Source organism: Loxodonta africana, chromosome 5 (assembly GCF_030014295.1).
Source record: "Loxodonta africana isolate mLoxAfr1 chromosome 5, mLoxAfr1.hap2, whole genome shotgun sequence".
Lineage (NCBI taxonomy): Eukaryota > Metazoa > Chordata > Mammalia > Proboscidea > Elephantidae > Loxodonta > Loxodonta africana.
The window spans coordinates 62,573,482-62,597,611 of NC_087346.1; the positions used below are offsets into that span (position 1 = coordinate 62,573,482).

At 36.0% G+C, this 24,130-nt stretch overlaps 1 protein-coding gene across 1 annotated transcript in view; it reads right to left on the reverse strand.

The window, feature by feature from the left end:
* The window catches only part of MMRN1 (multimerin 1), an 81,248-nt gene that overhangs the window by 17,530 nt on the left and 39,588 nt on the right, over nt 1–24,130 (reverse strand). Inside the window, exons 4-6 of the mRNA XM_003414080.4 lie at nt 17,344–17,448; nt 15,913–16,086; nt 8,863–10,851 (exon numbers count right to left, since the gene is read on the reverse strand). Coding sequence (XP_003414128.2) covers nt 8,863–10,851; nt 15,913–16,086; nt 17,344–17,448 — 2,268 coding nt within the window. The remainder of the gene's footprint in view (nt 1–8,862; nt 10,852–15,912; nt 16,087–17,343; nt 17,449–24,130) is intronic.

Below are 24,130 nucleotides of genomic sequence, written 5' to 3' on the forward strand. Positions count from 1 at the left end.
GTTGGCACAGGATGGGAACCATCCCCGAAGACAACTCATCAGACATGAAAGGGACTGGACAGTGGGTGGAAGAGAGATGCTGATGAAGAGTGAGCTAATTATAACAGGGCCACACTTGAGATTGTGTTGGCATCTCCTGTCTGGAGGGGGGATGGGAGGATAGAGAGAGTTGGAAGCTGGCAAAATTGTCACGAAAGGAGAGACTGGAAGAGCTGACCCATTAGGGGGAGAGCAAGTGGGAGTACGGAGTAAGATGTATGTAAACTTATATGTGACAGACTGACTTGATTTGTAAACGTTCACTTGAAGCTCAATAAAAGTTAATAAAAAAAAAAAAGGAAAAAAAAACTAAAAATAGAACAACTAAATGATTCAGCAATTCCACGCCTAGGTATATACTCAAAATACTTGAAAGCAGAGACCTATACACCAATGTTCATTGCAACACTATTCACAATAGCCAAAAGGTGGAACTACCTATAATGCCCATCAACAGATGAGTGGATAAACAAAACGTGGTACATACATACAGGAGAATACTATTCAGTTTATAAAGAAGTGAAGTCTTGATACCTGCTGCAGTACGGATGGAGATTGAAGGCTTTATGCTAAGGGAAATAAATCAATCACAAAAAGACAAATATTGTATGACCTCACTTATATACAAAGAGAAGAAAAGGCAAATGTAAAGAGGCCAAAGTTTATTAGTGGTTACCAGAGGTGGAAGGGAAAAAGGGGGGTAAGATTAATAGTAATTGAAAAATCACATTGATTAAGAGTAGGGTTGCACATGCAATTATTTGTAATTGATACCAGTAAGTTGTACACTTACTGATACGAAATGTAAAAAATAAATTGAATTGGCAAAAAAAAAAAACCCTTGGGCGCTGAGTCTAGCTGGCTTCTCTAGGCAGAAGTATTGCACACATGCTATTGCATTTTTCATTGCTGGGAAAAATCACACTCAAGTGTTCCCCCTCATGGGAAAGAGAGAGCATAAGGAACACTGTGCAGGGATTTCTCCAGACTTTGCCTGTGTCTTTTTCCCTCACTGATCTTCCCTTGTATCCTTTTGCCTTAATAACATTACCTGTGAGGACAACAGGTCCCCGGGTGGCACAAATGATTTGCTCTCAGTTACTAACCTAAAGGCTGGGGGCTCGAGCCCACCCAGTGACACCGTGGAAAAAAAGACCTGGTGATCTACTTCTGTAAAGATTACAGCCATGAAAATCACATGGAACAGTTCTATTCAGTAACACACGAAGTCTCCATGAGTCACACTCAACTCTACAGCTTTTGGGTTTTTGGTGAATATCACGAATCCCCTGAGTGCTTCTTGAAAATCACCAAATGTGGGTGGTTTGCAGACCCCGGAAACAGATCACAAACTTTACCTTTAAGCAAATGTCCTTCAAAATGTAATCAGCTGGTATTGAACCATTTTCTTCTCTTGGGCTATGTTTTAAAATGTTAATTTTTTATAGCATGGAAAAACATACAAAGAATAGAAAATCCCTTGGAGAAAACCATTGTTAAAACTTTTAGAGATTTTTTTTTCAATGCACGTGTATTTTTATGCAGTTAAACCTTTACATTTTGTATTCTATTATCATTATATAATACGTATAAGCTTCATTATAAACGTATGCTGAATTTAAACTGCAGTGTCTCATAAAAGTAAAGAGACGGCACGATGAAATACCATGAGTCTGTAAATTATGTTGATGCATGGAAATAATCCTATAGCAATATTAAGTGAAAATACAAGAGAAAATAAAATATAAACATTGAATATAGCTAAGAAAGCTGCACCATGTAGTCATAACTAACCTAATAATATGCTGTATGGATGTTATTGCCATTGATCCTTAAAATAAACCTGGTAAGGTAGGTATGTTATCCTTATTTTATAAGTGAGGAAAGTTAAGGTTTAGAAAAATAAATGACTTATTTCAAATAAGTGTGTTACCAGGCAGTACTTAAACCCTGGTTTCCTGATTCAAAGCCCAGTGTGCCTAATTACTATAACTGCCTCTAATAGACTTACAAAAATTATAACTCGTTTAAAATGCTATGAAACAGTTAAATATACACTAGACTTGTGTTTTTCTCGTTTAATGATAATAAAAACCATTGCGTTAGGTACACTATCAGAACTTTATAGAACGTAAGCTTTCTTATGAGTTGTTGAAGAGATAATTATGAATAAAAGAGGTTTATTGAAGAGAACCAAATATATTCGGAAATATTGGGGAAAGAATTGAGATAAAAAATCAATAGTACTCAGCCATGAAGAGAAATGAAGTCCATATTAATGCTATGATACGGACAAACCTTGAAAATATGCCAAGAGAAATAAATCAGTCACAAAAGGGCAAATGCTGTATGGTCCCAATTATATGAAATAGGCAAAGTTATAGAGACCAAAGTTTGTTAGTGGTGACCAGCACTGAAAGGGAGGGGGTAGAGAAGTCACTGTTTAGGGAGCACTTGGTTTATGTTCATAGTGGTGAAATAATTTGGAAAAGTGTAGTGGTGATGATCACACAACATGGTGAGTGTATAATTAATGTCACTGAACTGTACATGTAAAAATTGCTGAATTGCAAACGTTTTGTTATACATATTTTTGCCATAATAAAAGAAGATTAAAAAGAAAAAAAGTCAATGGTCTTGCACGTGGGAGGTGTCTATCCTCAGTGCTGACGCTATGTTAAGGCAGGATGCAGCTACTCTTGGAAGGGCAAGCAGCCAAACACTCTCTACAGGGACCAGTCTGCCAATTGTTGTACAAACACATCTTCAAAGATGAAATAAAATACTCTTGGTGTCCATTGGAATATTGTTTAGAAACAAATCAAATATGTAGCAATTCAACTGGAACAGCTTATCAGCAGTAGCCTACTAGGACTCATAACTAGCATAACTGAATGTAGGGATGGCTCAGAAGAAAGTGACTGGGATGAGTACTCTGAATTTGCACTTCTGTTTCATCAGCCAAAAGAAGAACTTGTGAATAATTGATGGTGGCTTTCCATGACAATTGCCCACTAGCCATATTCCAGAAAAGTTAAACTGACAATAGAGTCTCTACCTCCTCATGTTCAGTGCAAAAGTCAGTACTACTTAAATCCTTATAAGAGAAAACTCCGTAGGAATATCAATACTGGCCATACAGAATATTCAGATGCAGCCACTCTGCAAAAAGTATGATCCACGGAAAGAAAGCAGAGGGAAGAGAAAAGCAAGTTAACATACCCTAGAATCTCTTTGAATATAATGCTTAAGGACTGGAGCCCAGCAGACCTGGAATTAGACTATCACCTACATGTATGAGTTTAGGGAGGATACTAAGAAGAGTTTTAGTTAAACTCTCTGAGGGTTAGTTTACACATCCTCAAAATGAAAATTTCAATATATACCTCACTGGTACTGATAAATGAAGTGATACAGTGTCTGGGATGTTATTAGTGTTAATAATTATTATCATCATTATTATGTTGTTGTTGTTGCTAATTACAGTTGAGTAGGTTCTGACTTATAGCAACCCTATGTACAATAGAACGAAACACTGCCCCGTCCTGCACCACCCTCACAATCGTTGTTATGCTTGAGCTCATTGTTGCAGCCACTATGTCAATCCATCTCATTGAGGGTCTTCCTCTTTTTCGCTGATCCTCTACTTTACCAAGCATGATGTCCTTCTCCAGGGACTCATCCCTTCTGACAACAAGTCTAAAATGTGAGAGAGGCAGTTTCGCCATCCTTTCTTCTAAGGAGCAATCTGGTCGTACTTCTTCCAAGACAGATTTGTTTGTTCTTTTGGCAGTTCATGGTATATGAAACATTCTTTACCAACACCACAATTCAAAGGTGTCAATTTTTCTTCCGTAGTACTTATTTATTGTACAGCTTTTGTATTCATATGAGGCTATGGAAAACACCATGGCTTGGGTCAGGTGCACCTTAGTCTTCAAGGTGATGTCTTTGCTTTTCAAAACTTGAAGAAAGTCTTTTGCAGCATATTTGCCCAATGCAATGAGTCCTTTGATTTCTTGACTGCTGCTTCCATGGGTGTTGATTGTGGATCCACGTAAAATGAAATCTTTGACTACTTCAGTCTTTTCTCTGTTTATCCTGATGTTACTTATTGGTCCAGTTGTGAGGATTTTTGTTTTCTTTATGTTGAGTTGTAATCCATACTGAAGGCTGTGGTCTTTGCTCTTCATCAGTAAGTGCTTCAAGTCCTCTTCACTTTCAGCAAGCAAGGTTGTGTCATTTGCATAACGCAGGTTGTTAATAAGACTTCCTCTGATCCTGATGCCCCGTACTTCTTCATATAGTCCAACTTCTAGGATTATTTGTTCAGCATACAGATTGAATAAGTATGGGGAAAGGATGCAACCCTGACACACAGCTTTCCTGACTTTAAACCATTTAGTATCCCCTTGTTCTGTTTGAAAGACTGTTCTCCACGTACACGGTCGATATGTGTACAATTAAATTATCTGGAATTCTCATTCTTTGAAATGTTATCTATAATTTGTTATGATATACACGGTGGATATCTTTGCACAGTCAATAAAACACAGGTAGGCATCTTTCCGGCATTCCCGCTTTCAGCCAGGATCCATCTGGCATCGTGAATGATATCCCTGGTTCCCATCCTCTCCTGAATCAGGCTTGAATTTCTGGCAGTTAGCTGTCGATGTACTGCTGCAGCCACTTTTGAATGATCTTCAGCAAAATTTTACTAGTGTGTGATATTAAGGACATGTTCAGTAATTCCCACATTCAGTTGGAACACCTTTCTTTGGAATAGGTGTAAATATGGATCTCTCCCAGTCATTTGGCCAGGCAGCTGTCTTCCAAATTTTTTGGTGTAGATGAATGAACACTTCCAGCGCTGCATCTGTCTGCTGAAACATCTCAGTTGGTATTCTGTCAATCCCTAGAGCCTTTTTTTTTGCCAATGCCTTCCATGCAGCTTGGACAGCTTCCTTCAATACCATCGGTTCCTGATCATATGCTACCTCCTGAAATGGTAGAACATCGACAAATTCTTTTTGGTATAGTGACTCTGTGTATTCCTTCCATCTTCTAAGGGACTGTAGAGGTGCATATTGTTATAGTATTATTATCAGACTTCAAAGTAAATTATCACCAGTTATTAAAATTAAGATTAAATTTTAAAAACTATGTTTATGTATTTTTTTCTTTGTATAAACTGCATTTATTCTTCAAATGATAATGGGGTTGCCAGGAGTTGAAAATAACTCAGTGACAACTGGTATAGTTTGAATGGTGACCCCATGTGTGTCAGAGTAGAACTGTGCTGCACAGGATTTTCGGTGGCTGATTTTTCCAAAGTAGATCATCAGGCCTTTCTCCCAAGGCACCTCTGGGTGAACTTCAACCTAGAATTTTTCTGTTAAAAGCTGAATTTGTTAATGGATTCCACCATGTGCATGGGGTCGCCATTAGTTGGAATTCACTTCAAGACAACAGTTTTTTTTAACAATCTGATTGCTATGATTATTAAATTCATAAAATGATGGTAAATTATCTCCTTGCTTCAGTTATGTGGGAGAGCAATATGGCCTTCTGGTATTTATAATGCACTATCAAAGTCGACAGCAGTGGGTGGGTATCAAAGGTCAAAGGAAACACAGCCAAATTTAGCCAGTGTGTCCAACCCCTGAAATAAAACAGGGTACCAAGTTTTATGCCATGATTGTTTATTCTTCCAGGAGAACTTAGCCTGAATCCAGGGGTTTTATCACTGTGCATAGCCCTCACCAGCTCAGCTGTCCAATGAATGACCTCGGTTTTATAGCCCATGAAACAGGGCCAGGTTAAAGAGCATGCAACCTGTGGAGTCCTTTAGAAAGGCCCCGAAAATTATGTAGGTAGTCCTGCATAAGATGAATAAATTCCTTCCCATGAAATTGTATCAGTCTGTATTTATTGCCCTGACATCCTTATTGCTATCTTTATTGACATAAAATAAAGAACTTTTAATTAATCATTAATTTTAGCAGCTAGGCATATAAAAAGTTCTACTTACAGTAAGCAAAGAAACGGAGAAGCAATTTTATCAATGCATCATTGGAAAAAAGAGATTAATAAGAGTTAATTCCTATTATTAGCCAATTAAGACCAACATATGAGTCAATAAGTTTATAAGTATCTAAATATGGTTTTTAAAAGTTCATAGTATGCATTCTTTATATTATGAAAGTCTATAAGCTCTTATGTTTCATAAATTTTTTTACTTCAATTAATTTTGAAGCTATTTCAATTTAACTTTTTGTGTGTGTGTGTGTTAGGTGCCCTCCCGTTGGTTCTTACTCATAGTGACCCCGCACACATCAGAACAAAACTGCCCAATCCTGTGCCATCCTCACAATCGTTGTTATGTTTGAGCCCATTGTTGCAGCCACTGTGTCAATCCATTGCGTTGAGGGTCTTCCTCTTTTTTGCTGATCCTCTACTTTACCAAGCATGATGTCCTTCTCCAGGTACTGGTCTCTGCTATAACATGTGCAAAGTACATGAGACAGTCTCACCATCTTTTCTTCTAAGGAATATTCTGGCTGTACTTCTTTCAAGACAGATTTGTTTGCTCTTCTACCAGTCCATGGTATATTCAATATTCTTCACCAGTACCATAATTCAAAGGTGTCAATTCTTCTCTGGTCATCCTTAGTTATCATTCAGCTTTCGCGTTCATATGAGACGATTGAAAATACCATGGCTTACTCCATATAAAATACACCTGCTTACTTCAGGTATATTTTGGTTTAAGAGAAAAACAAACAAATATAATTTTTCTTATGTATGACCACACACACTGTAGAGCTTAACTGAAACCCGTGTGATAGTGTCCACACAGACCAAGGATTGAAATTGTAGGGAAAGAACAACTTATTTTTTCCTAAAATTCTTATTATACGAACATCTTGTATTAAAATACTTTCTCTGGGAAATATATATGTTGAAATATTTGGAGACCTGGTGGCGCAGTTGTTAAAAGCTATGGCTGCTAACCAAAAGGTCAGCAGTTGGAATCCACCAGCCACTCCTTGGAAATCCTATGGGGCAGTTCTGCTCTGTCCTATAGGATTGCAAAGGGTCAGAATTGACTCAACAACAACAGGTTTAATATTTTTTTTTGGTAAGTTACAATAGGAGTAATATTAGGCCTCCTAGGTGAGGGTTATAGGTAATTAATTTCAGTGGAGTCATAGATAAATAAATTGATTTAAATAGCTGAGAGACATTTCAACTTTTTATTATCCTGTGATTTTTAGTATTATCAAAACATTCAGAGATTAAACACAAGGAGTCATATTATGTTAGGATGATAATCACACTTTTGTAATTAAAAAAGCAATAAAATACAAAATTCATCCCAATGGGCAATTTAACAGAAGAATCATATGGGAAGAGCACTGCCATTTATTTGTATAAGAATCAGTAGCTATTCTCCCTGAAAATATTGTCCAATATTACTTATCTGCCAAACATACTAATAAAACACTTCTTCCTCCTCTGGTGTTTACCACGTCTGTTAGTGGTCCTGCTGGCCTCTCATTTCCCAAATTCAAAACTTCAGAATTTTCCTGGGTCTCCCCCTTCCCTAAGTGCCATGCATTTAGGCTGCAAACAGCTTTTTTTTTTTTTTTTACAGTAGATGCAATCTACAAAATATTTTTACTAATTATAATATTTAAGAACTACAAGGACCTCCGTAAATTACCTATTCCAATTCCACCATTTAAAAGGAAGAAATCAAGACCCAGAGAGGTGGACCTTTCCCCTAAGGCTACAAAGAAACTTACTGATACAACCAGGACAAGAGTTAAAGATCTCTTTCCCTGCAGGACCACTACTCTTTCCAGTATCCCCCTGTTTCTCTTGATTTTTACCTTCACAACATTTCCACACCTGTCTCTTCTTATTCAACTACCTCTCTACCTAGTTCTGGCTCTTACTGATCTTAGCAATATTCACACAGTGGTGTCCTAAATGATACCCCTAATTTATTCTCTTCAAGCACGCTTTATACTGCTGCTAGATTCATGCTTCTGAGTCACAGTTCTTAACACAGTCAGTGATCTGCTCCAAGTTTTCAAAAACATTAAAAAAAAAAAAAAGTTGCCGTCAATTCAATTCTGACTCATAAAAAGACCCCACAGAAATGTGCTCTATAGGGTTTTCAAGATTGCCAGGCCTTTCTTCTGAGGCATCTCTAGGTTGGTTTGAATGGCCAATCTCTTCATAAGTAGTCATTTGCACCACCCAGAGACTTCAAAGGCATACCACTCTTTAAAAAAATCTCATCTAAATTCCTTAGCTTTGGCATTTACGGTCTTCTGTGATCTGTGATCTATACAAATCAAAATCCTACTCACTTATGCATTCAGTTAGTCAGACAATCATCCAGCAGACATTTATTGAATTCCTGCTGAATACCAGACATTGTGCCAGGTAATGCTAAAATGAATAAGACACAGCCTAGTCCTATTCCTCAAGAACCTACTGTCTAATAGCTCTTTCTTTAATTTGCAAAGAAATGTTCTACGGGAGAAAATTTGAGTGTTTTTTTGCAAATTCAGTCAGAAAAACTTAAATTGTGTAGACAAATATTTATACCATAAGTACTTGTTTTGTATTGTTAATTTGCACAGAATAGAAATCAAATTCAAATTACTCAACAGTGATGCTTCCATTATTTGACTACCTACCAATATAAGCACTTTTTACACTTTATGGTCTTGCTAAACTCCACAGGTCTACAAAATATCATTTAAACAAAAAGAGAGATTGAAAGTTGTTCTTTTGGTAATAGCTTACCTAGAAATACGATGTTGTCTGTGTTCCTTTGAGCCCGACTGGTCAGGATAGTGGTAAGATTCACTGTTGGTTTCTTAACTGTATTAGGTTTCTTCAGCAATGATTTTACTTGCTTCTGAGGCTTGAGAACATTTGCAAGACTGCCAGATAATGATCGATCTATATACCAAGTTAAATTAGATAGGGCAGCTTGAGTTTTTATTTCAATTATTGATTCCACAAATTCTGTCAGGCCTTTCTGAAGAAGCTGAGTATCTGGCAGGGAAGCCTTTATCCTCTTAGGTATGGAAGCATTCACTTCTGTTATACTCGTGGAAGCATTATGACACAACTTTAAAGTTTCATGAAGAGTTTTGTTAAACAAAGAGAAGCTAATTGAAAAATGGATGGATTTTGCTTCCAGTGCCTTAAATCTGGAGGTTAATACCTGCAGTTGAAGAGCCTGATCTTTCTCATTTGTAACTATACTGCCTTTTTTGAGTGAAACATAATAAGGTATGAGGGTCTGGATCACTTTAGACTCAATGCCTTGCAGCCGAGTTTCATAATTTCTGGAATTCTTCATGACTGAGAGTATTTTTTCTTCCAGGTGACTCATATTTTGCTGATATTGTATCATTTTGGAAGTGGTTTCATTTAATATTTGAAAAATCTTTTGAAAACTGGCCTGGCTTAGTTTATCATCTTTAGGAATATCTGCAAGGGCCTTGGCAACTTGCAAAACAAAGTTATATCTCTGATTATCATTGACCAAAATCTCAATAGAATCATTCAAACGTTGAAATTGACGAATAAAAGCCAAAATAGTCTTCATCTTTTGTATACATTCATGATGAACCTCAGGATTACCCTTTATACTACTTAAAGTCTCTTTTAGTACGTAGTTATCTTGAATAAAATCAATGGCATTATTTATAATAGTCATTGTCTTATTTAGGCCATCTTCCATTTCTAAGGCATAGTCATTTATACGTCTCTCTAAAGTATCACCACGACTCTGTACTTCATTTCTAAGTGAGTTGTGTCTTTTTGTAAGTTCTTTGATAAGAAAACTTATACTGTTGATGGCGCTAACCAGATTTTCCAATTTTTTCCTTGTTGCTGCTGCTTCCTTTGGGTGTTCATAAGTCACTATCTGTTTTAATGATGCTCCTTGCTCAAGCAAGGGTTGAAGAATCGCCATATCATAAGTCAAATCTTTTAGTTGCTCACTCATTTGATCCATCTTGATGTCCATTGGAAAGAGAAACTCAGCCAATGTTTGGTTTAAAACCTGTAAATTCTCTTCTGTGTCCTTAATTTGAAACTTAAAATCATTTTTGCACTTGGAAAACATGTCTTCACATTCGCCTCTGACAGAAGCTTTCTCCCTCTCCAAAGTGATGGTGAGATTGTTTATCTTGCTGTCTTGAATGCGTAAATCATCAAACATTTGCAGCAGCATCAAACCCTGCTTCTTCATGCTTTCATGCAGAGTAGACATGTTCTCAGTGACATTACTGCTAACTGATTTGGCAGTTGGAATATTCTTCTGGTCTGATATTTGTTCAGCCGATAAAAGCCGTTCATGTGCTTCCTTCATTTGAGAAAGAGTCTTGTTGAGGGATTCATAATACAGAATGTTCCTGGAGTGTTCTTGTTCCAGAGCACCTTCCAAATGAGTCTGCTTTGCTTCTAGTTCTTTAATGGGCCTCTCGCATGTAAAAGTCATTTCTTGCCTTACATTCACAATGTGATTCTTTAGATCCAGGATATCAGTCAAAGTGGGTGCATTTTCTTGTATTGAAACAGACTTTTGCTGGACTGCTATTGAAACCACGGATTCATTAACTTGTCGAATTATTTGCCTGGTGTTTTCAAGGTCCTCTGATAGACTTGATACAGTCTTGAAGAGTTGGGCTACGGTCTCTTGCATGTCATTTTGAAAAATTTTAAATTGTTCTCTTATTATGTCCTTTACCAGGCTGTTAATGCTTTTGGATTTTAGACCTAGGGAAAGAAACAATAAGCAAGTAAATGATACATTATTTTAATTATGTAAGACTTCAGATAACTTTAAAGAAATAAAAATCTTGAGGCTAAATGCCTAAGAACATGTGATAATGAAAATGCTTCTCAACTACATTTACCCATGAAATTAAAAAAAAAAAAAAAAAAAAGAACAATATAGCTGATAGAATGTTACCACCTTCTTAATTGATAAATTTGATAGGAGAAATCACTTGCATTGTAGAACATACTTCAACTGTAAAACTAAGTCTCTCTGGACAAAATGAAGAAACCACTACTGACTTCAGTAGTATATACGTACGCACAATAATTCTAAGTCTAGTCTTAGTCTTTATATGAAAATAAATGGCTTGGGGCTTTCTGCCTTAGTAAATAATACCTGATGTTAGCTCATGACTGTGTTATTAGGTTTCTAATGATTAGGCAACAGAGATGGTGTTTCCAACTCATAAAAGCTGATAAACTGAGTACAGAGAAGAAATTTAATAAAATTCCCAAAGTAGGAACAATATGAAGTGATAGTCACAAAATTCAAGAATGGTTTATAGAAACAATAAAATAATAGGAATGAGAGGTTTGAGGATCACAAAACTAAGTGAACCTCAAATGAAAACAGAAAATTCAAGATATATTTTGATGATCAAATATGACATTAATTCTTAACAAGAAGAGAAAAGTTGCCACTAATGAAGCACATACTAACATCTCCAGTATTAGAAAGCGTGTACTAATCATAGCCAGGATTACGGTAAACTTTAAAAGTGAAAAAACAAAAACAAACAAACAAAAAAACAATAAATTAGCTTAAGTAGTAAAGAATGTCTGTCTTGAGCATTTTGCTCTTTTAAGGACTATCTACATGGGATCAGATTGACAACAGCAACTCAAAAGATTAGATAGAAAACTTTGGGAGCGGTGAGTTTATGTTGGTCATAACAACTCAGAAAAGGAGGGTGAGGACGGTTGCACAACTTGAAGAATGTCATCAGTGTCACTGAATTGTACTTGTAGAAACTGTCCAACTGGTGTATGTTTTACTGTGTATACTCTGAACAACAATTACAAAATAAATAAAATTGAAAAAATTAAAAGGATATTGTTCTTTTTACAACTATGAAAAACAGAAAATGAATACTTGAAAATATAAAAAAAATGTTGCATGCAAAAACAGGAAAAGATAATGCTTGTGCTCAAGTCATATTTACAGGATCTAACTATGAAGCACACATAAATGGAAGGTATGCCCATTCAAATCAAAATAGTCAATGATTATAGTGTAAAATACAGACAACATAATACAAAACATTCTACAGAGAAAGATTGGCACAATAGGGTATTGCCAAAAGAGCTATGGGTATTATGCAGCCTATTCAAGGAAGATTGTTATAGGATAGCTTCTATTTTGTAAGCAAGTTTTTAAAAGTATTCAACATGAGTGAGGAAGTCATAAAAATATTGTACTATACTATGAAAGAGCAATTATACAAAATAGTATGATGTATTGCTTGAAATATCTTTATATTAATTTAATTCGATATATAATGCTGTGAATGAGTATAGTTATTCACATGGACAAATACTTTCCTGGAAACCTTAGATCCTGAAGATCAAAGTTGCTAAATGATGAAAAAAAGAAATAAAACTTTATTTTATTACTTCTGAACTTAGTGGAAATGGAAACTAAAAGTTTAAAAAGTTTACATAAGTGAAGATCAATTTGCACGTAATGGAAAAAAAACCGTAGAAACATATGAATAGCAATTAATAACACACAGCTGCAAAGTTCTAAGAAAAAACTAAATTAATTAGAAAAGATTAAATAGCTCCCATTAGGAGAAATTATACCAAAACAGTCCTAGTTTTGGTATCTAGTAACATGGATAATCACACCCCAAAGGTTTTTAAGTATTTTTATTTTCCGAATTTTGCTTAGCATTTAACCATTCACCATTTTATTCAACAAATATTTATTAAGTACATTCACAGGAAATAAAATTTGGCAAACTAGATTTTTGATCTTAAAAATACAATATATTCATTTCATTGAATATAAAGTGTTAATAGTAAAATTATTTTTATTACTCTCCACTTATTTAATATTTGTTAAAATTGTCATTAATTCTCATGACATCAACAACTTGATGAAATAAAATAAAATGTTTAAAGTTTGGAATCAAGCCTTTTTGGAATTTGCAACCTCATAACTTTGTTTTTAAGATTTTTTTCATGGTTAAGCATAGTTGAATTAACTACCTGTGGACATTGATAATAGGTATTTAACTTCATCAAATACACACTGTATGACCTAAAAGTCAGAAAAAAGAATGATAGTAAGTAAAACACTGTAGATAAGATAGTTCAGTACAGAGTCAAGGTAAATACAGAATCAAAGTAAGTACGAATAAAACAAGTCAGAAATAAAAATAAAAAATATAAGATTTTTCAGCTGCTGTTAGGCTTTAAAACTTTTAAAATGGTAAATCAAGTGGGAAAAAAGCACAAAATCACAGCAATGTCTGAAAGTAATTCAAACAGATTATTAATTTAAAAAAAAACTTGTTTCTGGTTAAGGAATGTGTCAAATAACATTTCTACAGTTTGTTACCAAAACACTTCATGTTAATATTTGAATGGACATGTTATTTAAATTTTATTTGATTCTGATCTATGAGACTCGTGCGCTGCTTCTTTCTTAAAAAGATGTTGCTGCATTTGGTGGCTTAGATACATTTATGTTTGATATCACATATCTTCTGTGGTTGTCAATGTATGCTTTCTCGTAATATTCAGATTCTTATTAAGAAATTGAGGCAATTGATTCTGAAGAGCTTCTGTGGCTACTCACAGATTAAAACAACAACAAGCGTTTTCACACTGAATACAGATTCAGCAAGGGAGGAGGCTGTGGCTTTTCTAGGCAAGTACAGCACCTTGGGGATGGCTTTAGTTTTTGTTGCCTCTAAAAATATTCATTAACTGCATGCAAGCCCTGAGGTTCCTGTAATTAGTGATTGTGTTTAGCACACAATCAATCCTTCCAATGGAGGAGGGAATTTTATTGTCGTTTATGAGTGTATGTGTGTGTTTTTGTGTGTGTGTGTGTCAGTGACAGAATTTTTGTTAGTAGAGTCACAAAAAGTAGGTAACAGGCTTAATTCTCTCAGGTCACGATAACAAAATTTTACTAAACAAATTTCATGAAGGTGGTTATAGTCTATTATATATTGTTGCTATTTGACTTCTCGGAAACCCTAGTGGCGTAGTGGTTAAGTACTATGGCTGCTAACCAAGAGGTCGGCAGTTTGAATCTGCCAGGTGCTCCTTAGAATCTCTATGGGGCAGTTCTACTCCCACCTATAGGGTTGCTATGAGTCGGAATCGACTAGACGGCAGTGGGTGGGTATTTGACTTCTCTCTCACGTTATCACTTCAGGAGAAAAATGTTCCTCCCTCATGCTTGCCATTGGTAAATGTTGGCTATAGGGCATGCCACATGTGTAGAACAAGGTCTTTTTTCTCAGTGGTTAAATAGCTCCAATTATGCACATGAGTAAAAAAAAAAAAAATCACTGTCGCTGTTAAGGTATGAAAGTGTATGTACTGATAGAAGATATGGAAAACCTCCACTGGTTTATCTCTTTATCTATGAACCACAATAGAGAAAAGATAACTTGTGAGCAATGGAAATGGGGGTTGTACAATGAATCTTTTTAATGATTAAAGAAATGAAAGGTATTAGTAATCCTGAAATTTGGAAACATACAAAAAACCCAATGAGTTGTGACATTCCTAGTAAGCAAACTATTTACCTAAGCTGAAACCCCTTTAACTGGTCAAATTCTCGTGTCCCACCACTGATCAGTTGAGGCTTTTCTTCCTACAAGCCTTCACTGGTCCTCTCAGTTGGATTAGTTTCCACTCCTCTGTGGTCCCATTATACCCTGTATTTAACCCTACCATAGGAATTACTCACTATGTATATGTGATAGGTAGAATCACCCTCCCGACCCCCCAGAAAAGATGTCCATACCCTATTCCCCAGAACCTGTGACTATGTAACCTTACATGGCAAAAGGGACTTTGCAAATGTGATTAAGGTTAAGGATTTTGAGATGAGATTATCCTAGATTACCTGGTTGGGCCCAACCTAATTACATGATTCCTTAAAAGTAGAAGAAAGGAAGAGTGGGCCAGAGAAGTGATGTGAGGAGGACTCAACAAGCTGTTGCTGGCTTTGAAGATTGAGGAAGAGGGCCGCAAGTCAAAGATGTGGTAGACTCTAGAAGCTGGAATGGACCCTCAGTTTATAGCCAGCAAGAAAACAAAGACCTCAGTCCTACAACTACAAGAAACTGAATTCTGTCAACAACTTGAATTAGCAGGAAACAGATTCCCCCTTAGAGCTTTGAGAAAGGAATGCAACCGACTGACATCTTGATTTTAGCCCAGTGAAACCTGCGCCAGATTTCTGAGCTACAGAACTGTAAGTTCATAAATTTGTGTTGTTTTGAGAGCACAAAATTCAGGTAATGTCTATTCACATTTATTAAAAATATTATTTCTTTGACTTGAAATTTTTTATATTTTGCTGACTATACTCCATGACTTACATAATTAGTAGGATGTATCCATCTATATTATTGAGAAAAATGTAAACCTAGCTGCCTTGTAATTCAATCCTTAACCTCATTCCCATTCTTGAACCGGATAACATGATGGAAATAAAATAAGTATGGGCTCTTATTAACTATAAGTAATTATTAGACTATAACTAGATATATTAAGTCAATCAACCACATGAAATATTCAGACAAAATATTCAAATATACTATATTTAACTATATAACATAACATATTTAGATCTATCAAAATATTTGGGAAATTGAGTGATTTTTTAAATTCCTTAATGGGTTTATTAAAAAACACATGGCTTAGGCTTCCATACCACCTGATCTAAAGTTGAAGATCCCAAAGCCATGTGTGAAAAATGAGTCATTTGCCTTTTGGCTTAACTGAATGAATAATTTATTTTATTTTTACCTTTTAGAAAAGATTGAAATTCTCTGTTTTTATCTTCACTGATTTTCTCTTCCAGGGAGGAGTACGTGTTCTTTACATCATTCACCGCCAAAGAAACATTGTCAATCTTCTTCTGCAGGAGATTCAGTTTCATTGCCTGATGGTTCATCTGCTCAGTCATTTTTTGCCTCACTGCTGCATGTAGAATGAGAGAAAATTTGAACCATTTTAAAAATATATTTTTAAAGCATTAAAATTTTATGGTAGTTTTTAAGCTAATTCAAATAAACCATGTGTGCTCTAATGTATTTGAAAGTATAGACTATATTCACTTAGCAAATGGAACTTCATTGTGAGAGTATTTAGGGGTAGAAATTTGTAGAAAGTATTGTAATACCTTAGATTCCTAAAATGTTTTAACTTTGCCTAGCATTTTCACAGTATTTTTCTTTTTCAAAAAGTAGGCAGTTGATGTTACTCTCATAACAGATGAAGAAACTGAGGGTCAAAAAATCTAAGTAACTTGCATGAGGTTACACAGCTAATGGCTCATTTTCACTTCCAAATCCAATGATCCAGCATTAAATATGCATAGCTTTCTATATATGTATGTAGTTACATATGCATTCTTTAATGAGAGATACAGATTTAGAACTTAGTTTGAATTATTTTATGTATGAATGGTACCCTCCATCCCCTTACATATGCAATTCAATAATTCAAGGAGGATTTTACAGTATTTTATAAAGAAACTCAATTTCAATCCATTAAAAAAACAAAGACCCAAGAGCTCATTTCCAACGCGCTGCCACTTGCGTCCTTAAAGCAATCCCCTTCACATTTCTCAATTCAAGTGCCTTATTAGGACGGCACTGGGTTTTGGGATTTTGTATGACTAGAGCTATACCAACACAGTAAAGTGGTGTGTTTAACATAACCAATCTTATGTTTTAAAGACTAAAATTGAGCTTAAGATAAATGAAAAAGCATTAATTATTAGAAAAATGAGAAAATATATGACATGCCACTTTGGATCAACACAAATGTCTTGTGGGTTCTTAATCACAATTCCTTTCCCCAGTCAATGTTCATTATCTCCTTAGTGGTCTCATACCAAATAAATGAAAAGGGGCTTTCTTAGCACCTTTGAATATGATCAAGTCATTCCTTGCATGGCAAGGTTCTTCCATGATTGCACTCTTTAGACAACAGAAGTTTGATTTTATTTTGGAAGCCTGTGATTTCATTTTAATTTTCATTCTGTATTTGCACACAGAGCTTCAGTAAGTATAAATGGTCCTTTCAGCCAGCACCAACACATAAAGGGTTTGAGAGGTATGTCAAAGTGTTGTCATCAAACATTCAACAGCCAAGAGATTTCTTGTTCAGAAGTTGTAATAAATAGTGTTGGCAGTAATTGGGTTAGAGATGATAGTAATTACGATCCATGACCTGGGTCACCACAGTCTTGCTGCTGTTGCTGAGTGACTGTCCTGTTGCCAACAGCTGTATGACTCTCAGCCTGGTTGCTGTGTATCAGTTGCTGCTGTTCCTGGGCTAGACAGAAACGAAAAGAGAAGAGAAAGAGTTAAGCATTGGGACTGCCTCATTTTTTTTTTTTTTTTTCAGTTCTGAGCAATAACGTGGCCGACATTCATTTTCTCGTGTACTGAAGCACGATGGCCTGTGATGGCTGCAGAGTAAACTACTCCACCCCCTCCGGTAGGGCACTGCGACACCATGCCGGAGCTGGAAGTGCAGGACTTTAATTCTGCCTGGAAAAATAAAATTATTTAGGTCTCCTTTAGGTGAAAATGAATGGTAGTTTGGGAAAGCGGTGTAAATTAGCTCATGTAAACCACCTGCATAATTGAAGAGACTTTAAAATCAGCTGTATTGAAAAGTATAGCAGTTTTATAAGTGGACTGCCACAGAAGCTGCTGGTTTAACAATGCAATTCGCAACTGGTGTTTACTTGGAAATAAGCAAAAACTACAGGTTCTTGCTGAAAGAAAATCTGTTCAATTAATTACCTTTGTGTCAATTTTGACTCATAGCGACTCTAAAGGATGGAGAACTGCCCCACAGGGTTTCCAAGGATCACCTGGTGGATTCCAACTGCCAACCTTTTGGTTAGTAGTCGTAGCTCTTAACCACTATGCCATCAGGGTTTCCATTCAATTAATAGTACCATTTAAATGTCTATAGGCTGCTCAAAAAGGACTAAAAGTAAAACTATTATAGGACAAGAGGATCAAACTATATTGAGAGTGAAATTTCAGAAAAAAAATAGAAATTCTTATGAAATAAATCTGCTTTGCTAAAGAATGGCTTATAAATCAATATTTTAAACAGAAATAAAATTTTTTCGTGGGGAAAATAATTTAGTGGAAAGATTTATTAAAAATATTGAACACATTACATAATTTATGTTCATAATTTACAGACTTCTAACGAACAAATTTATTCGTCAAAGTCTGCATATTAGACATGAGAAAACAAGTGTTTGGCATCTGGCTGTGCTTCTTGCCATGTGCAATGAGGTACCAATGAAACCTCACACCTCTGGCACAAGTTAATTATGTTCCCTAAGGCATATGTAGCTGTGATGATAATACTAAAACATTTCTACTCCATAGAAAGTATAATATTTGGCACTAATCTGTTGTTGGATTGAGTTTTACATTGTTTTTCTTTGGGGCATTGAGCTAAATTAATGAATTCCCATTCATGCTCAAGTTTTTTGCTTTTGATTTTTTTCCCCTCCACTCAATTATGGAAAGTCCTGTGTAATTGCTTGTTTATTTGCTGGAAGAAAACCATCTATAGTTTGGGGAGAAGTCTACTTATTTGGAGGTGGGGGTGGGAAAAAGTGTTAATTTTCTAAGTCCTAGTGATATGGTTCTTATAGTCTAAATTCAAATTAATTTATACAAACATATATGTTAAATCATTGTGTAAGTTTTCTATCAAAGTTCCTACTCAGATGGTGTCACAAAGAATGTTCTGCCACCTTAAGTCCAAGTCTTTCCAAGAGGGTAACTAGAGAGTAAAGCAGTGGTTTTCAAACTGGGTTCCCTGAACCAGCAGGAGCAGCATCACCTGGGAACTTTTAGAAATGTAATTTCTAGGGTCCCACCCCAGATCTACTAATTTCAGAAACTCTGGGATGAAGGCAACAATCTTTGTTTCAACAAGCCCTTTAGGTGATTCTAATGAACGTTAAGGTTTGCAAAGAACTGGGGTGAAGTGTCAAGATAAATTTTCCTTAACTCCTTCCCAGCTCACTACCTTCCCTATTTCTTTTAGCAGTGGGTGAATGTTCAGGATGTAGGCTTATAAGTATTAACAGCAGATGGAAGAACTGGGTTTAACAGAATGAACAAATGGTCTGCCATTCATTTTCTTATTGCTTACCTTTTTGAGCTGGATTATACAGAAAACAAAAGAGCTGGAGCATTTAAAGGCAGTTCCTTAACTTAGTAAGCCAAGGATACTTTATTAGGAAGCAATGCATAATTATAGAAAAAAATAAAGACTATATACTTGTGTGGTATTTAAACAAGGTTACTATTCAAATTTCATCCCCTACCATTAACTTGGAACACACAGTATGATTTTTCTTTCTTTCTTTCTTTTTTTTAACATTCCTTTCGAATAGTGATTTTTCATCAGGGCTGATAATCAGAAGCACCTGTAAAGTTTGAAAACCTGTGTCCTTTCATTCCTCCATCTGAAGGTTCTGAGACAGTCCATCTGTTTCGGGGGATTGAGCAGGGGGACTTTTTTTTTTTTTTTTTTAGCTCCACTGGTGATTTTGATGCATGGCCCTGGTTAAGAACCACAGATTCAGAATATATGACAACATTTTCCAAATCTAATGTGTAAATTCATTGATATAAAGCAGGAAATATCATTTTCATATTAAAATTACAATCCAGAAATCATATTAAAAAAAAAAGCCTGTTGACAACAAAGGCATATTTTAAAGATGTAATTTATTAAAATATTATCTAATGAAAACCTTGAGTCTCCTACCTTTCCATAGAGACGTGGCCATTATAAAGTGAAAGTGAAGCGTGATGGGGATAAAAGACGCTTTTCATAGCTTTCTTGATACTCTTTATAGATATTGTCATTTTCTCTATTGTTAGACACAGGATTCTTAAAGCGGCACTGCTAAGCTTGGAAACATATAAAGAATGTTTGTGCTACCCTTACTGCAATCAAATCTAGAGCCTACTTACAATCTTACAGTCCTTACTGATATTTGTACATCTCAGAAATAGTATTCACTTTCCACTTGCAAGCTAGGCTATTGTTCCTCACTGCTATCTAACAACATATCTCATGACTAACTCCAAGCATGTATTTAGCTAGTGTGTACCAACAAACCAAAACCAGTTGTCATCAAGTCGATTATGACTCATGGTAACCCCGTGTGTCTCAGAGTAGAATTGTACTCCATAAGGTTTTCAAATGGATGATTTTTTGGAAGTAGACCACCAGGCAATTCTTTTGAGGTGCCTCTGGGTGGACTCAAACTGCCACCCTTTTGGTTAAAAGCTGAATGCTTGACTATTTGTGCCTCTCAGGATAAGTATGCACCAATAAAGCCTACCAATTATTAAAATGTTGCAATACAGCCATACCTTTTAGCAATATATAATAGTAAATTGTAATAACCGATTGCAATACTATTTTCTTAAAATACCATCTTGACATAGTTTTGAGGTCCTGACTGAAAGCCAGTCCATTTCCCTTCCTGAGAAGTCTACTCTCCTACCGCTCCCCTCATTAGGTTCTCACATTCTGGGTTCACTATGTACCCATCCTAATTGACCAGGGCCAGGTACCAGACAACTAGGAAACAGTTCCTAGGCCTCCCGATCCTGCAGAATTATTCAAAATCCCTAATCCTAGGAAGCCCAAGAAACTTAGCAAGCACCACCATGCTTGTCCTACTTAAGCCCTCTCCTACTTTGCCAACTTCTTGTTACCTTGTACCTGGGTGAAACCCCCTGTGTGGCTGTGTGTCATGGTCTCTGGGAGCTGTGAGAAGAATAAACTCACTGACTTTTCATGGCCCTCCTTGATTCCTCTTTCCTGTGTCTCACCTAACTTAAAAACCCACAAATTTGTTAGAGTACTGATAACATTAATTACTTATGAAAATTATAATATAAACTTAGTCCAAGTTAATCATAACAAAAACCACCACACAGGATACATGATAAAGGATACATTTTGTAGGAACATGATGAATGAAATTCCTATTGTAGCAGCATCTGAGAACATTCAGTGTTTCAGCAGAGTCATCAGTTTATCATCACCCTTGATTTATGGGGAACCCTGGTGGCTCAGTGGTTAAGCATTGGGCTGCTAACCAAAAGGTCAGCAGTTTGAATCCACCAGCCACTCCTTGGAAATCGATGGGGCAGTTCTACTGTGTCCTATAGAGATGCTGTGAATCGGAATCAACTGATGGCAACGGGTTTGAATTTTGGTTTTATGATTTATGTAGTTACTAGAATTTCCAAATCATTTGCTGCTAACTTTGGCTTGTATGTTAGTACATGCTAATTGCTCTAAGTGCACAGCTTTTTTAAAAAAAGTATAATTAAAATATATATATATAAATTCATTCAAAAAAATGAAAAAAAGGCAAAAATTTAAGTAAATTTTAAACATTTCTTTCATATATCAGGATTGTAAATTTTTTGAATCAGAAAAAAGATGTAGAAATTTTATTGATAATGAACCTATTTCTGTATCATTTTATAATACTATGCAAAAATTAGTCTAGAATATCTTTTGATATTATATAAAAATCAACACAAAATGAAACAAATCATTTGTATTCCTGGAAAGAAAGTCGACTTGTTTTACAACAAAAACTAGTGGACTGGGCGGAGCCAAGATGGCAGACTAGGCAGATGCTACCTCGGATCCCTCTTACAACAAAGACACGGAAAAACAAGTGAATCGATCACATACATAACAATCTACGAACCCTGAACAACAAACACAGATTTAGAGACGGAGAACGAACTAATACAGGGAAGCAGCGATTGTTTCCAGAGCCTGGAGCCAGCGTACCAGTCAGGTATGGCACAAGCACAGAGAGCTGCCCCACCCCCCTGAACTAACCCCGGGAGGGGGACCAGCCGGTTCCGCGGGCGGCGTGGGACGCAGCCGGTAGGAGAAGTCCCCGGGAGGCAGTGACTGATCTTGGAGCAGAAAGAGCAGCATCCGAGCCGGGGAACCGTCCCGCAGGGATTTGGACTGGACGCAGGCGGCTTCATTAACATCTGAATAGCCTGAGCCAGAGGGAGAACTCTGATAGGGATCTGACTGCATTTTTTTTTAGCGGATTTTCTGGAAAAACTAGTTTCCCAGTGATGGCTCGGAGACAACAGTCCATATCAAACCACTTAAAGAAGCAGACCGTGACAGCTTCTCCAACGCCCCAAACAAAAGAATCAAAATCTTTCCCAAATGAAGATACAATCTTGGAATTATCAGATACAGAATATAAAAAACTAATTTACAGAATGCTTAATGATATCACAAATGAAATTAGGATAACTGCAGAAAAAGCCAAGGAACACACTGATAAAACTGTTGAAGAACTCAAAAAGATTATTCAAGAACATAGTGGAAAAATTAATAAGTTGCAAGAATCCATAGAGAGACAACATGTAGAAATCCAAAAGATTAACAATAAAATAACAGAATTAGACAACACACTAGGAAGTCAGAGGAGCAGACTCGAGCAATTAGAGTGCAGACTGGGACATCTGGAGGACCAGGGAATCAACACCAACATAGCTGAAAAAAAATCAGATAAAAGAATTAAAAAAAATGAAGAAACCCTAAGAATTATGTGGGACTCTATCAAGAAGGATAACCTGCGGATGATTGGAGTCCCAGAACAGGGAGGGGGGACAGAAAACACAGAGAAAATAGTTGAAGAACGCCTGACAGAAAACTTCCCTGACATCATGAAAGACGAAAGGATAGCTATCCAAGATGCTCATCGAACCCCATTTAAGATTGATCCAAAAAGAAAAACACCAAGACATATTATCATCAAACTCACCAAAACCAAAGATAAACAGAAAATTTTAAAAGCAGCCAGGGAGAAAAGAAAGGTTTCCTTCAAGGGAGAATCAATAAGAATATGTTCTGACTACTCAGCAGAAACCATGCAGGCAAGAAGGGAATGGGACGACATATACAGAACACTGAAGGAGAAAAACTGCCAGCCAAGGATCATATATCCAGCAAAACTCTCTCTGAAATATGAAGGCGAAATTAAGATATTTACAGACAAACACAAGTTTAGAGAATTTGCAAAAACCGAACCAAAGCTATAAGAAATACTAAAGGATATTGTTTGGTCAGAAAACCAATAATATCAGATATCAGCACAACACAAGGTCACAAAACAGAACGTCCTGATATCAACTCAAATAGGGAAATCACAAAAACAAACAAATTAAGATTAATTTAAATATATATATATACATAACAGGGAATCATGGAAGTCAATAGGTAAAAGATCACAATAATCAAAAAGAGGGACTAAATACAGGAGGCATTGAACTGCCATATGGAGAGTGATACAGGGCGATATAGAACAATACAAGTTAGGTTTTTACTTAGAAAAATAGGGGTAAATAATAAGGTAACCACAAAAAGGTATAACAACTCTATAACTCAAGATAAAAACCAAGAAAAACGTAACGACTCAACTAACATAAAGTCAAGCACTATGAAAATGAGGATCTCACAATTTACTAAGAAAAACGCCTCAGCACAAAAAAGTATGTGGAAAAATGAAATTGTCAACAACACACATAAAAAGGCATCAAAATGACAGCACTAAAAACTTATTTATCTCTAATTACCCTGAATGTAAATGGACTAAATGCACCAATAAAGAGACAGAGAGTCACAGACTGGATAAAGAAACACGATCCATCTATATGCTGCCTACAAGAGACACACCTTAGACTTAGAGACACAAACAAACTAAAACTCAAAGGATGGAAAAAAGTATATCAAGCAAACAATAAGCAAAAAAGAAGAGGAGTAGCAATATTAATTTCTGACAAAATAGACTTTAGACTTAAATCCACCACAAAGGATAAAGAAGGACACTATATAATGATAAAAGGGACAATTGATCAGGAAGACATAACCATATTAAATATTTATGCACCCAATGACAGGG